Raw genomic sequence first — 13,636 nt, forward strand, 5'->3', positions numbered from 1 at the left:
GTGGTTGGCTTTTAAATCGGACTTGTCCCGCCCACATTAAACAGAGGCAGCGAATGCCGCAACACGCAGCTTTCATAGATCAACAAATGATGTACCATGGGTCTATTCACTGACATTCACGCCGATTATGTGTTGTAGATCGTGTGAAAGCGCAACACTATATCCCTCCGCGGTGTCCTCTACAACGTAACTGCTAGCTGAAGTTCTCTTTGCACTCCACTGTCTTGTGGGTCGGTTGAAGGGCTTCGTTGCAGGGAAATAGAAACCTGACCGTCCACAATGGCAGCAATTCTCCTCCGGTCCCTTCTGAACAAGAAGGTAAAACGAATTCATGCTCATATTCCCCAGAACACTTGGTTTTGTTTGATGCGTATGCAACTCAGAATAGCTAACAGTCTGTGCTGCTAGCTAACTAAGTCGTTGCCTACAAAGCACGTTGCATACACACTGTACTTTTGTGCAAACATATGTAACGGTATATGTAATTCAAGTTTGGCAGTGAGGGAAGGTTTGACTTGCATCACATGTACTGGGGTTACAAGCACTGAAGCACTCAAGCTTGCCTCTTGGCATAGTGTGAACTGAAGTTGACTAATGCTCTGGTGGTGCTTAATTTCTTGCAGATCCCCCTCCAGCTGGGTCGTTGTTACTCCGCCTCCTCAGTGGTAAGGGCTTCTTCTGGTCAGCTTGTGTAACTCAGCAATGAATGAGTGCATGCTATGTGTTTAGCACAGGCTTTTATAATTGTCTGTTTGAGAAGCCACCACACTTATTTCCATGTACTGCGTTTTGTTACATTATGCAATTCACTTAAAGTAGGTAAACATTTTTGTTATTGGGCACTCATGAGCCTATGATGTCAAAGCAACACCATGTTTGTACAACACTGATCCCAACAACAGTTTGGATGTTGTATAAAATGTGAATTCGGGAATTTAGTGATTTCACCATCTACAAACCACAGTATCTTTAAAAGATTCAGAGGATCCAGAGAAACCTCTGCATGTAAGAGGCAAAGCTGAAAGTCAACATGGAATTCCTGTGACCTTTAAACCCCTCAGGTGGCACTGCTCATGTGATCTGCAAACTATAGGTAGCCTACAGATGGATCTAACAGGATGGAAATATTTCTGTCGCTTCCTCTATATTCTATGAAGGCAGCTCGAAACTTTCTCACTTGAGTGCAGCTTTTTGTCACTGCCTCCTTTTGCAGCCACCTGCTCTCGTCTACTTTTCAGGCGAGGCACAGTTTATCTTGAACGAGCCTGCTGATGTTGAAAGGCGCAAACATTTTTTGAAGCAACATATGCTGCCATCTAGACAGCATCTTTTCCAGAAATGTCCTGACTTATTTCAGCAAGACAGTGCCAAGACAAATTCAACATGTGTTACAACAGTGTGTCTTTGTAGTGAAAGAATCCAGGTACTAGACTGACCTGCCTGCAGTCCAGACCTGTCTCCCATTGATTGAAAGTGTAAAAGCAGTATGAAGCACAAAATACAACAGCAGAGAACCTGGACTGTTGATCACCTAAAGAATTTCACTTTCAAAACTTAAACAATTAGTGTTCCCAGTTCCCCAATGTTTACTGAATGTTGTTAAAAGAAAACTTGATCTAACACAGTGGTAAACATGCCACTTTCTCTACTTTTTTGGAACATGTTGAAGGCATCAAATTCAAAATTAGTGGATATTTTCAGTTTAAAACATTAAAGAAGGCATTCTTTATTAATCCCCAAGGGGAAATTACATTATTTTCACTCTGTTATATTTTTTTGTACATACATGCTTTCAAACAGCACTTGGAATGTGATTGGATGAACCAGGCCCAAAATACACACACACACAAACAGGACCTATAGACATGCACTTGAGAGAGGTGTCAGAGCAAGGGGGCACACATACTTATAGTCAGCGCGCCCTCAGCAGTTAGGGTTCGGTGCCTTGCTCGAGGGCACCTCAGCAGTGCTCAGGAGGTGAACTGGCACCTCTCCAGCTACCAGTCCACACTGGAGGACTGAACTGGTGACCCTTCGGTTCCCAAGCCAAGTCCTTAAAGACTGAACTACTGCCACCTCCATAAACCTCTTGTCTTTGTGCTGTTGTACTACTCAATTGGAATATAGCTCAAAAAGGATTTGCAAATCATTGCATGATGATGTCTTATTTACGTTTTATACAGCGTCACGATTTTTTTTTTTGAATTGGGGTTGTATGTTGTGTGATATAAACATTATTTGATAAGGATTCTTTTCATTTGGTCGTAAAAGCTTTGAACTTGTGTACCAAGTGGGACATTTTTGTGAAAAATAAGCTTTTCAATCTTTCCTGATGGGTAAACCATGTTATAAAGAGACTATTTCATAATTAGATTTATCATATCTCTGTATTTCTTACTTCAGTATCAGAATTATACTGGTCTGGTTGATTTATTCATCAGGCTCTACATAACATGTCTCCAGGTTTTGTTTTAATTTGACTGGAAATGATTTAGGAAGGCAAACCTGTCTGTGTAAGGTTTTCCAGTTTTCAGAGTGTCAATCAAACAGCAACTTAGGAAAGTCACTGCCAAAAACTTAACAAAGATAGCAAAATGTTTTTCTAAATAATTAATGCCTGTTTTTACAATCTTACATTGCATTGTGGGACAAAAATGTAAAGAACTCACCCTAAAATTAAGCTTTTGACAGTGTGCAGTGCATACTGACTTAATTTTATTACTATTCCAGTCAGTACACGTTACACTACACTACTCCAAACCTGCTTAGAATGAGTATGTATTGTGACTTTGGGAGTCAGATAATATAACATGGACAACCCTCTGAACTGAAGAAGAATCTGCTTAGAACTGTCTTATGAGAAAAACCTTCATTTTAGATGTTAAGTGACACAGTTCAGTGTATAGAATGTAAAGAGACTTACAGTGAATGCTTTATAATGTCACATACAGTATGTGACTGTATATACAGGATGTGATGATGGAGCGAAGGATGTCCTTGATGAACTTAATAATGATGTAACCAGGCAGGAAGGGATTTAATCATATGCTTCTGTGACTCTCTAGCCCACCACCAAGCTGTTCATTGATGGCAAGTTCGTTGAGTCCAACACGTCTGAATGGCTCGACATTCACAACCCTGTAAGTATTCATAGATGAACTCTATCCAACCTACGGCGAGGCTGCAGCAACAAGACCTCTACCATACAGAGAGCTGGCTGCAAAAAAAACAGGGCAACTCTGCTGTAACTTATAGAAATTGCTGAAGGGAAAACAAGACTTGATTTGCCAATTATTATATTTTAACTTGCAAAGTGAGAGTAATTAGGGCCTACAGAGTTTATATAGGCAGTTTTGTATGTTGTCAAGCGTGAGCCTCCAGCAAGGCCATGCAAAAACAGCCATCTACTTTCATCACATTAAATATCAAACCTGTAAAGGATAGAAAACAAACATTTGGTCATTAATATTAATGAATTCATGTACATGCAGTAATGATAGCAAGTAATCACTTCCCCTGCTCTCAGTCAACTTGTCTGATATGGACTGTCTTCCTGCCCCTCAGGCCACTAATGAGGTGGTGGGACGTGTTCCCAAAGCTACCCAGGAGGAGATGCTGGCAGCTGTGGACTCCTGCTCCAGAGCCTTCCACTCCTGGTCCGAGACCTCCATCCTGAGCAGGCAGCAGATCTTCCTGCGCTACCAGCAGCTCATCAAGGATAACATTGTAGGGAAATGTGTCACTTGCTCATGCCCCTCTTTCTACCTTTCGCCAAAGTGTTTCCATTTTAAGATAACAGCTGAGAGAGCACGGAAATAGTTTCTGTGTGTGCATCTTTTGGTTGCACTTTATTTTACAGTACACCAATAAGATGTAACGAGCTATACTTAATCCAATTAGACAAAAACTAGAAATAAAATGTTCTTTATTAGACAGTAGTAGATCCTTTATTAGTCCTCTATTAGACTTCTTGGGGGGTAATTAGGGAAACATTACAACCGAACTGTACTGTAAACTAAACTGTATTGTTTCCCACTGTTAAACTCCTATGAGACTTTATTTGAGGTTAAGTAGAAACATTACAATAGAACTGTAAACTAAAGACACATATCTGCTACTTTCCCTTTTTTTAAACAATTCATGAACCGGATCTAGAAAGTAAAGGCCAAAATTCTAGAGGTATATGGGACAAGCCAAAGAGGATATGTTGTAAAGAGCAGATATGTGATTTCACTTTAGTTTACAGTACAGTTTTGTTGTAATGTGTCCTTAATTACCCTTTTAATAAAGGATTTAATGCTAATAAAGAAAATATTTGTATTTTTCATCTAATTCAATACAAAGTACAGCTCGTTAGGTCTTATCATTGTACTGTAAAATAAAGTGTTACCCATCTTTTTGCTTTTTTCCCTCGCTGATCTCTTGAATTAACCATTAGCTGTTTTTTTCTCCATTTCAGAAAGAACTGGCTAAACTCATCACCTTGGAGCAGGGCAAAACTCTTGCTGATGCAGAAGGAGATGTATTTAGAGGACTCCGTAAGTAATGCTTGTACCTCCCAGTGTGCTACTGGGTTTATATCCTGATTAGATTAGAGTGCAGGTGAATATATAGCAGAGATCAAATTCCCCTGCTCAAACTTTTGTCTATAGTATCTGTATCTCCTGATGAAAAGTCTATATCTTAGGCAACCCTTCAGGCCTTTGCCTGCACAAACTTAAGTGGCTGCAGGGTGTCAGTTATTTGTGTGTAACCAAGCATTCCCTGCGAAAGTGACTTTCACTTTTAAATTAATAATGGGGCAACTGTTCTATATTGGCATATTGAGGTTTAAAATGCTTTTCGACAGACTTTGAACGTGCCCAATTAGAACAAAACAAAGGTTAAAGAGGCAGCATCCCTGCAGTATCACATTATTAAATCCTGATGTTAGAGTGTGTTTACTTAGTTTGTTTTTATGTAAGACACTTTGCAGGCTATATAAAGATAATTGTGCAGTTCCCCTCATTGCCTTGCACTTGTTCACTTTGGCAGACGTGCATCAGCAAGAGCCATGTTGAGAAATCAAAAGAGCCATGCACACTTGCAAATAAAGGGAGATATATTTTGGTTATTACAAGACAGAGCTGCCAAAGTCTTTTTTTGTACTTGGTACAGCTCCCAGTTTTTGGGATGCCCGACTTATTCTGGCATGCTAACTTTTAACTTATCAGCTGAAAGACAGGCTACATCTGCAGGTGTGCTGCCAGCATTAGTGATTTCCCACAGTACTGGGACCAATGGTGCTTGAAGTTTTTCACAAGTTCTATTATAGTTTACTCACTGGGAAAAGAAATCAATTTTCCAGTTTGTTTTTTTTCTTCAGTGAGAGGATGATTTAATGTCTACATTACAATTCATTATCCACTTTGTACTGTAGCCTACCCTCTTAAAGGAAGAGTTTGGATTATTTTGTGAGGTTGTATGAACTGTGTATTGATAGTCAGTTTATTAGCTACAGTAGATGCCAGTTTACATGTCCCCAGGTTGGAGAAGCAGAGACGAGCACCAGCATGGACGCAAAACAGTGAACTGCTGTGGACAGGGTCAACAGCAAAAGATATTTTAGCCGCTTAAACTGATATTGATATTTTTCTGTTGTTGTTGTCGTTGTTGTTGTTTGCTTGTTTCTCTTAGCCTTTTCTAACAGGAATCTGCCATTGTATAAGCCAAACATGACTCTCCAAACCAACCGAACTTCATTGGCAAAATCAGTAATTTCACCTTCCAGAGCATGGAAGGTGTTGGTCTACCACTGCTTTAATTTGTTAGTTTGTTTGTGTTATTGTGTGACTTCTGTAAACCTGCTTACAATAACAAATAAGCTAACTGATCGAGTCATCAGCAGACCAGCAACAATATTTGGCTTATTTACGAGCTGTCTCCTGTCAGAAAAAGGCTGTCTGACAGCAAAGTAAAGCGGTGACAATATTCTAAATGTAGTGTACACTTAAAAAAAGGTGCTCCTAAAAAAAAAAAAATCATTATCAGTTTAAGTGGCTAAGATACCTTTTCTCGCGGACCCAGTCTACAGCAGTTCATTGCTTAGCTTCCATGCTACTCCTCTCTGCTTCTTCAAATTGGGAGCTTGCCAGCTTCCATCTACTGTAGCTAATACATTGACTACCTCATGCAACCCTACATCAAATAATCTGGACTACCCCTTTAAATAGCTCTCAATTATGTTACAATTTTCAGAGACTCATTCATTAATGTATTGTATATTTCATATTGTTTATTTCTTCATTTTTTTTTTGGTTTGCTTCATTCTTTCTCCTCCCCGTCACCCCCCAGAGGTGGTTGAACATGCGTGCAGCATCACATCCCTCATGCTGGGGGAGACCTTACCCTCCATCACCAAGGACATGGACACTTACACCTACCGCCTGCCCATCGGGGTGTGTGCTGGTATCGCCCCTTTTAACTTCCCTGCCATGATTCCCCTGTGGATGTTCCCCATTGGCATGGTGTGCGGCAACACCTACCTGATGAAGCCTTCTGAACGTGTCCCAGGATGCACCATGCTCCTGGCCAAATTGCTCCAGGATGCCGGGGCACCAGATGGTACTCTCAACATCATCCACGGCCAGCACGCAGGTGAGTGAGTGTGTGTCTGTGTTCATTCAATCACATGAAATCTGTGTGTGTAATAAGCAATGGGGAAAGGTCCAAGGATGATTCAAACACTAATCATATACCCTCTGGTAATATGTAGATAGGACATTTCCATAATATGCACAGCCCATATGTGTAAGTAAATTCGGGGGTGTTGGAATCAAGAGGATGTAAATCTCTGCATCCGTGGCCTCTGTGCTCTTATTGGGCCTTGAGGCTGCAGCACAGATGAAGAGGAGAGTGGTTACAGTTTCCATTTGTGTCTTTTGTGTAGCGGTGAATTTCATCTGTGACCATCCGGCCATCAAAGCCATCAGCTTTGTGGGCTCCAACTCGGCTGGGGAATACATCTACGAGCGGGGATCCAAGAACGGCAAGAGAGTGCAGTCCAATATGGTACACCAGAACTTACAGTACTTACTTCACTCATTTCACTATCCTCAAATTTGGATAACTAAGGAGTAAATCAGTCAGTGAACCATTAAGGACGCAGCATGCTTTTACCAAGATCTAATAATGCAGAGTGTTCCTGATGCCAGGCATGCTTGTACTAACAGACCAATAGGTAAAAGGAGAAGAATACTCTGCCACTATTTTCCCAATATCAGCTAGGATTTAATCCCAGGAAACAGGATTCCTAGGAATGCCCTCCAAATAAAAACAGGAAAAACATTTTGACATTGAGAACATATGGGAATATAGTTAGAAAATATGTAGGCCTAGTTTACTTTCTTAAAACATATACACACCAAAGCTTTAATCAATTCATAAACATAGCACTATGAATTCAAACATGTCTGACTGTTAATGCAGGCTAACACAATATGATGTCTGCCACTAGCTTGGCATGGAAATTCTACAAAAGATTGAACAATGAACATGCAAAGGGTGTGCTGTGGATCAAATGTACATATCTTAGCAGGCACGGCGCCAACCGTCTGCTGGAGTCGCAACAGTCACCTGTGAACACTGACAGAATGAATCCGTCTCACCTTAATAGAAAGACTTTGAAAACACAGAATGACTTGCTTTAATGAATTTCATTTGTTTACACAATGAAGAAATGTAAAATATCACTTGCATGAGGCTGTTCAGTCAAACAGTGACGGATCACAGGCAGTGAACTTGGCATTTCATCTTTGCAGCCGTAGTCAAGTTCAAGCTGCATGAGCAGTTTAGGTTATGTTCATTCTAATGTTAATTACAGTAAATAACTTTTGCCTTAATAAATATTAATGTCACCAAATAATATACTAACATGGGCAGGGTGGGAACCTGTATTTCTCCTTGTTAAATTTAGTGTTGCCTTAAATATGACCAGTGCGTTTTGACTGTAGCTAAACTTATACTTCATAACAAGTGCATTTATTCAGATAGAAAATGTCTCATTTTCAGGAAAAATCTTAATCCCTAGTACCACCCTTCCTGAAGTCTTGTATTAAAGTCGAGGTACAGGTATCCAAAATGTTTTAATGAAACCCAGCCCTACTCTCTCTTCAGTCTTGTTAGACTGAAGTTGTTTTCCATGATAAACTGCATATTACACGCTGTTCGTATTGTTCTGTAAAAAAAAAACATACGGAGTAATATATTTGCTATTGCTGTTGCTAAGGCAATAGCTCAGCGCTTAGCTGTCAATCACTGAGATTTTTAACATGTGATTAGCACTGTGCTGCCTCTGTTTGAAGTCCTACAGTCTAACTGGAGAGAAAGCCTACAGAGCTGTGTCCTATATTTCTCATTTTAGGGTGCCAAGAACCATGGTGTGGTGATGCCTGATGCCAACAAAGAGAACACCATCAACCAGCTTGTGGGTGCTGCCTTTGGAGCAGCTGGCCAGCGCTGCATGGCTCTGTCCACTGCTATTTTTGTAGGGGAGTCTCGTGAATGGCTCCCAGAGCTGGTGGAGCGTTCCAAATCACTGCGCGTGAACGCAGGTAACTTCATTAGCAACCGTGTCAACACACATTTGCATTTCAGATAGTATTTGGTCTTAGGCATTGTAATATAAATGCGGTATGATTCTGCCCTTCATAAGGAGAAATTAAACATGTATGTATCCTTAAGGCGACCAGCCTGGAGCAGATGTGGGTCCCCTGATCTCTCCTGATGCCAAGGCCAGAGTGGAGTCTTTGATCCAGAGTGGGGTAGAAGAAGGTGCATCACTGCTGCTGGATGGGAGAAATCCCAACGTCAAAGGATATGAAAATGGAAACTTTGTAGGACCCACCATCCTGTCAAACGTTAAGGTGAGATTTGGCTTGGAAACATAGGATGCAACATGGCCTTTTTTTTTTTTTTTTAATCACTAAAAAGCAGGGATATAAAGATACCAAAAACTCACAGTATGATAATGCCACAAATAGAAAGTACAATATATTTATCTCAAGATAAAATGTCCTGTATTGAATAATAAATCTGATGAGTAGCATTTTTTGATCATATAAAATTTGTTTCTCCCTTTAACTTAAAGATCTTCTGCTTTCCTCCTTTTAGTGAACAAAATACAAGTAGCCGCCCATGACCTAAGCATGTGCAAAAAAAGTGGCATTTATTGTCTTTTGCAATTGTATATGCAAAATTCAAGCATTTATTGGCAAACAAAAACAATGCAGTGGTCTGTAGCACTTTCTTTTATAAAAATATGTTCAATATACTGTTTCATCCCTTAAATAAAGTCTAATAAAATAAAATTCCTAGTTTACTAGCAGAACTGTAGGTTTAGGAGACAAATGTAGTTTAGTTTGGTACATTTTTCAGTCTTCAGCTGAAAAAAGCAAACACAGTATCATTTTTAGTAAGAACAAAACCTGTTCTTTGCAAGAGTAAATTATAAGAGCTTATTTCTGTGGAATAAAAAATGTAGCGTAAAAATTTTGACTCAGTTCAGTATGTTTTACGAAGCTTGTTATGTTAAATCTACACTGCTTGTTCTTCACAACTTGAATGTGCATCTATGTTAGTCTTCATATTGTCCATCTGCTGAGCTCAGGCCAGAAGAGCTCCACAGCTCTCTTGTGTCCAGCGGAGATGGAAGTAATTTCCCAGGTTAGAAAGCTGATAAAATGCTTTCGCTTCTAAGCCTAAAAGTCAGTCCACTCTGTGAATGTTGGGGACTTGGGACAGATTTTCCTGCTCGGGCAACTTGGCTGTCACAGTACAGACTTATGAAACCATCATCTAAAAAATAAAGTAGCTTTCTCAGGGACATTTTCTAGGACCCATCAAGGTTTCTGGATTGTCAAACATAGTACATATCAATATAGAAAATATGTTTAAGTGTTGCTAAATGCATTCAATACACTTTTTTGCTCATTTTTTCTGTGTATTGATATAACCTTGTGGAGCAGTAGTTGCAAATGATGATGTAAATTCTGGAGAAAACGCTGATGTGATTGTTCTGTTCTTCCCAGCCGAACATGAAGTGTTACACAGAGGAAATCTTTGGACCAGTGCTTGTCATCCTGGAGGCCGACAGTCTCGATGAAGCAATTTCTTTAATCAACAAGAACCCCTACGGCAACGGCACCGCCATCTTTACCACCAATGGAGCCACAGCACGCAAATATACCCATGAAGTTGACGTTGGTCAGGTGAGAGGCACTTTTACAAAGGCTGAATAGACACAGAAGCTGATGATATATTAGAAAAAGCTATTAATTTCTTACTGTTTTCAATTTTGACTGTTGGAGATCCAAACTGGTTACCTTTGGTGTTATTTTGGTCCTCAATGAGTCACCTGTGTGAAACTTTGATGAGTAAACAGTTTGGTGTGGGAGGTGTTCTATTTAAAAGAGAGGAAACAGACATCATTCATATAAAAGGGGAATATTTATAGCTGGGAATTTTTGGCCCAAAGGAGTAGAGCTATTCTCTACTGGCACAAGGTAGTGTGACGTATATCCATTGTACGCATGTCTGTTTACTTCCTTTCAACAATATAGTAACATTACCTTCGCTACCAACCTCAGTAATTGTTCATCCTTAAGTTAATTACTTCACTTTTTATATTTAGCTTGGTATATTGATAATGGTATTTATTGTTTGTTTTCTGTGATTTTTTTTTTTTTTTAGCATTTTGATAATCCCCTTGTCTTAAATAGCCAGTAGCACTGTTAGCTAGCTAGCACTGTCATCTTAATTCAAACAAAATAACATTCACCAGAAACATCGTGGCTCATCTTTTCACTGTTCAAACCTCTTATTGACCAAATTCCCACCCCTTTTTGCTCTGTGCTCCAATAACAGTTGAGTAAACCTGGTAACTTAGTTCACGTCTCCTTTTCCTGACATATAAAGTTAGGTCTTAAGTCAGCTAATTTTAGCAAAATGCTAGCTAACTAGCAAACTATTGATTGATTTAGATTAGCTAGCTAGTTAGCTAACATTTTTTTGGTAGTGTTAGCTGATTTAAGATGTGACTTGAGGTCACTTTGCAGGTTCTTCAGCATCGTCTTTTAATCATCTTCAATCATCTTCTGGTTTTCTTTTAAACATAGATGAGCTAAGCACACAGCATGTCAAAGTGCAGGAAGCAATAAAAGAGAAAGTTGACAAAAGCCACTGTTTCTCCCTGCTGTTTTTCTTATGTCTGACCACCCTCTCCCTCCTCCCTAGTGATGTTTTCACATATAACGCAGTGAAATGAGGATTTATTTTGACCAGAGTTGGTGATTGTTGGCCAATGGAAAGACAAACAAGCTGTTTCTGCTGATTTTTGGTTTGTTTCAGTTGACTCTGAATGAAGATGACAATGCTAGCTAGCCAACTAATGTTGCTAATGCCTTTCTAAGACACTGAGGTGATAAGCAACACACTTAAAACACAATATGGCACATATTGTTAGTAGTATTTGCTGTTCATTTTGCAATCTGACTGTAAAAAGTGAATTAATTAAGGACGAAAAGGTTTGTAGGCAAAGGTAATGATAGAGGTAGTAAAAAGACATGCAGCTCGAAAAAAAATGATCCCACTACATTGTGCAAGTAGAGAATTGTGCTAATGTTTTTGTGAGTTTACATGATGGGTTCACAATTTTTAAAGGTTTTTCTTCAAACAGTACGCACATGCCTAACTGTACATTGAAGGCATGTCAGGAAGAGCCAGCCTGACCAGGAGGAATGATTACAGCAAAAACAGCTTAATGTTTTAAGACAGATTGTGGCAGGTATCACCTGCTAATACACAGACAATTTGGGACAGTCTCAAACCTGCATTAATGCAGCAGGAGTCTGTCCCAAGTCTGGTCCAGTGAAGTCGATGCACAGTTTTAAATGTATAACAGCATTTCTCCTGCAGATAGACAGAAAATCATTTTTCACAACCTTCATCCTAAAGGAATTATTTGTCCAGGTCTCATCCACAGTTACTTCTTAAAGGAAATCCAGGGGACTATGTAGTACATGTGTAAAAATGAAAATACATTATATTGATCCATCATTCCCTGGTGCATTTGTAGCCCTGCAGTACCTATGTATGATTTCTTATTAATGTGTGTTTGTGTTCATCCAGATTGGTGTGAACGTGCCCATCCCCGTCCCCCTCCCCATGTTCTCATTCACTGGCTCCAGAGGCTCATTCAGAGGAGACACTAACTTCTATGGCAAGCAGGTAAACAGCAAAAACACCGTGTCATATGTTAGAGACTCAGAATACTCTGCATCTGAGTAAAAACTTGTACAGGGTAGCTGACACCACAGCTGTCTCTTCACCACCAGGGCATCCAGTTCTACACTCAGATCAAGACCGTGACATCGCAGTGGAAGGCTGAGGACGCCACTGTGACAAGCCCAGCTGTTACCATGCCAACTATGGGACGCTAAGTTGACAGGACGTCCAACATTAACTTCAGTGATGTCTCATATGCCTTAAGAAGAAGCAAAAACAGGGTTGGGGGTGAATTGGGTTACATGTCCTTTTTAGTGGTGATAAATATTCACACTTGGGATTATTGGTGGTTTGAACTCTTATAGTATTGTTGCACAAACACACAAATGCAAATTTCACCTCATTTGGAGATGTGGGAAGATGAACTGGACTGATGCTGTGAATGGTGCTCTGGGTCTCTATGTGGGTTTGTTGTATTTTGTACCTGGTTTCTCCTGGTCATGTCCTGCTGTGACCTGGGGGGGTATAATTCAGTCATGGTTGATCATTTTCAAGGATCTGCTGTGCACTTAAAACCTACAGAAGAAATAAAAAGGACCAGAGATTCTGCTTTTAAAGCAGTCACAGTCTTCCACCAGTATCCTCTGTAGTCCTTTAGCTTGTTCTGTTTATAAGAGCACTGTGTAGATACTTCAAAAGAAGATATAAATGGGACAAATGCCACAGTAGAACAAGGACACACCCACTCTCTGTTACTCCGTTAAAACTGAAATAATGGTTACTGAGTTTTTGTCCTCTAAATGTATATCCTACTGTATCATGTGTCTTTTGTGTGTCAGATAGAAGTCCACAGTTTTCTACTGTATTGTCAGACTTTTTTGGTGTAATGAATAATAGGGAAATTGCAGTGTTTTACATGACATGGACCTGATATTCTTTATAAACCACTGATGAAACTCCTAGGATGAAACTGTTGGTAGTAGTGCTGCAGTTACAGTGTGGTATGTCCTAGACATTTTTTCATCCAAAGCTGTTTCAGACTTTGTCCCCTTGACTTCTCTTTTCTGTCATATGGCTGAAGATTAAGAGGTGGTAATAAGGATATTTGAGTCTGTAGTTCTCGGTTTGAATAAAGACACCACTTTGAACTGAATTCAGATTTGTGTTAAATTGTTCTCTGGTTCTGTTGGAATTTCCATATTGGTTAGCTCGTGCGGATATCAGCTGAGGGTCAATCATGAATTGCCCTTGTTATCTCCAACATATTCTCTCATAGGCAATATTTGTTTTTCCAGTTACTCTGGTAATAATCACAGATCTATAAGATCTTTGTTTCAAAGATATTGCTACATTGATGGATGTGATTTGATAATGG

At 39.7% G+C, this 13,636-nt stretch overlaps 1 protein-coding gene across 1 annotated transcript; it reads left to right on the forward strand.

Annotated features, from left to right (window-relative positions):
- The first annotated feature begins 127 nt into the window (after window positions 1-127).
- Window positions 128-13,409, forward strand: LOC146314162 (methylmalonate-semialdehyde/malonate-semialdehyde dehydrogenase [acylating], mitochondrial-like). Its single transcript, XM_084737559.1, has 12 exons — window positions 128-318; window positions 624-665; window positions 3,066-3,140; window positions 3,565-3,726; window positions 4,460-4,538; window positions 6,334-6,636; window positions 6,929-7,050; window positions 8,402-8,591; window positions 8,722-8,903; window positions 10,068-10,247; window positions 12,166-12,264; window positions 12,372-13,409. Exons 1-12 carry the CDS (start codon window positions 280-282, stop codon window positions 12,474-12,476), a joined length of 1,578 nt encoding a protein of 525 aa, XP_084593685.1. The 5' UTR covers window positions 128-279; the 3' UTR covers window positions 12,477-13,409.
- The last annotated feature ends 227 nt before the right edge of the window (window positions 13,410-13,636 follow it).

This window comes from Lutjanus erythropterus, chromosome 15, assembly GCF_056507025.1.
Source record: "Lutjanus erythropterus isolate fLutEry1 chromosome 15, fLutEry1.hap2, whole genome shotgun sequence".
In the NCBI taxonomy this organism is placed as follows: Eukaryota; Metazoa; Chordata; class Actinopteri; order Lutjaniformes; family Lutjanidae; genus Lutjanus; species Lutjanus erythropterus.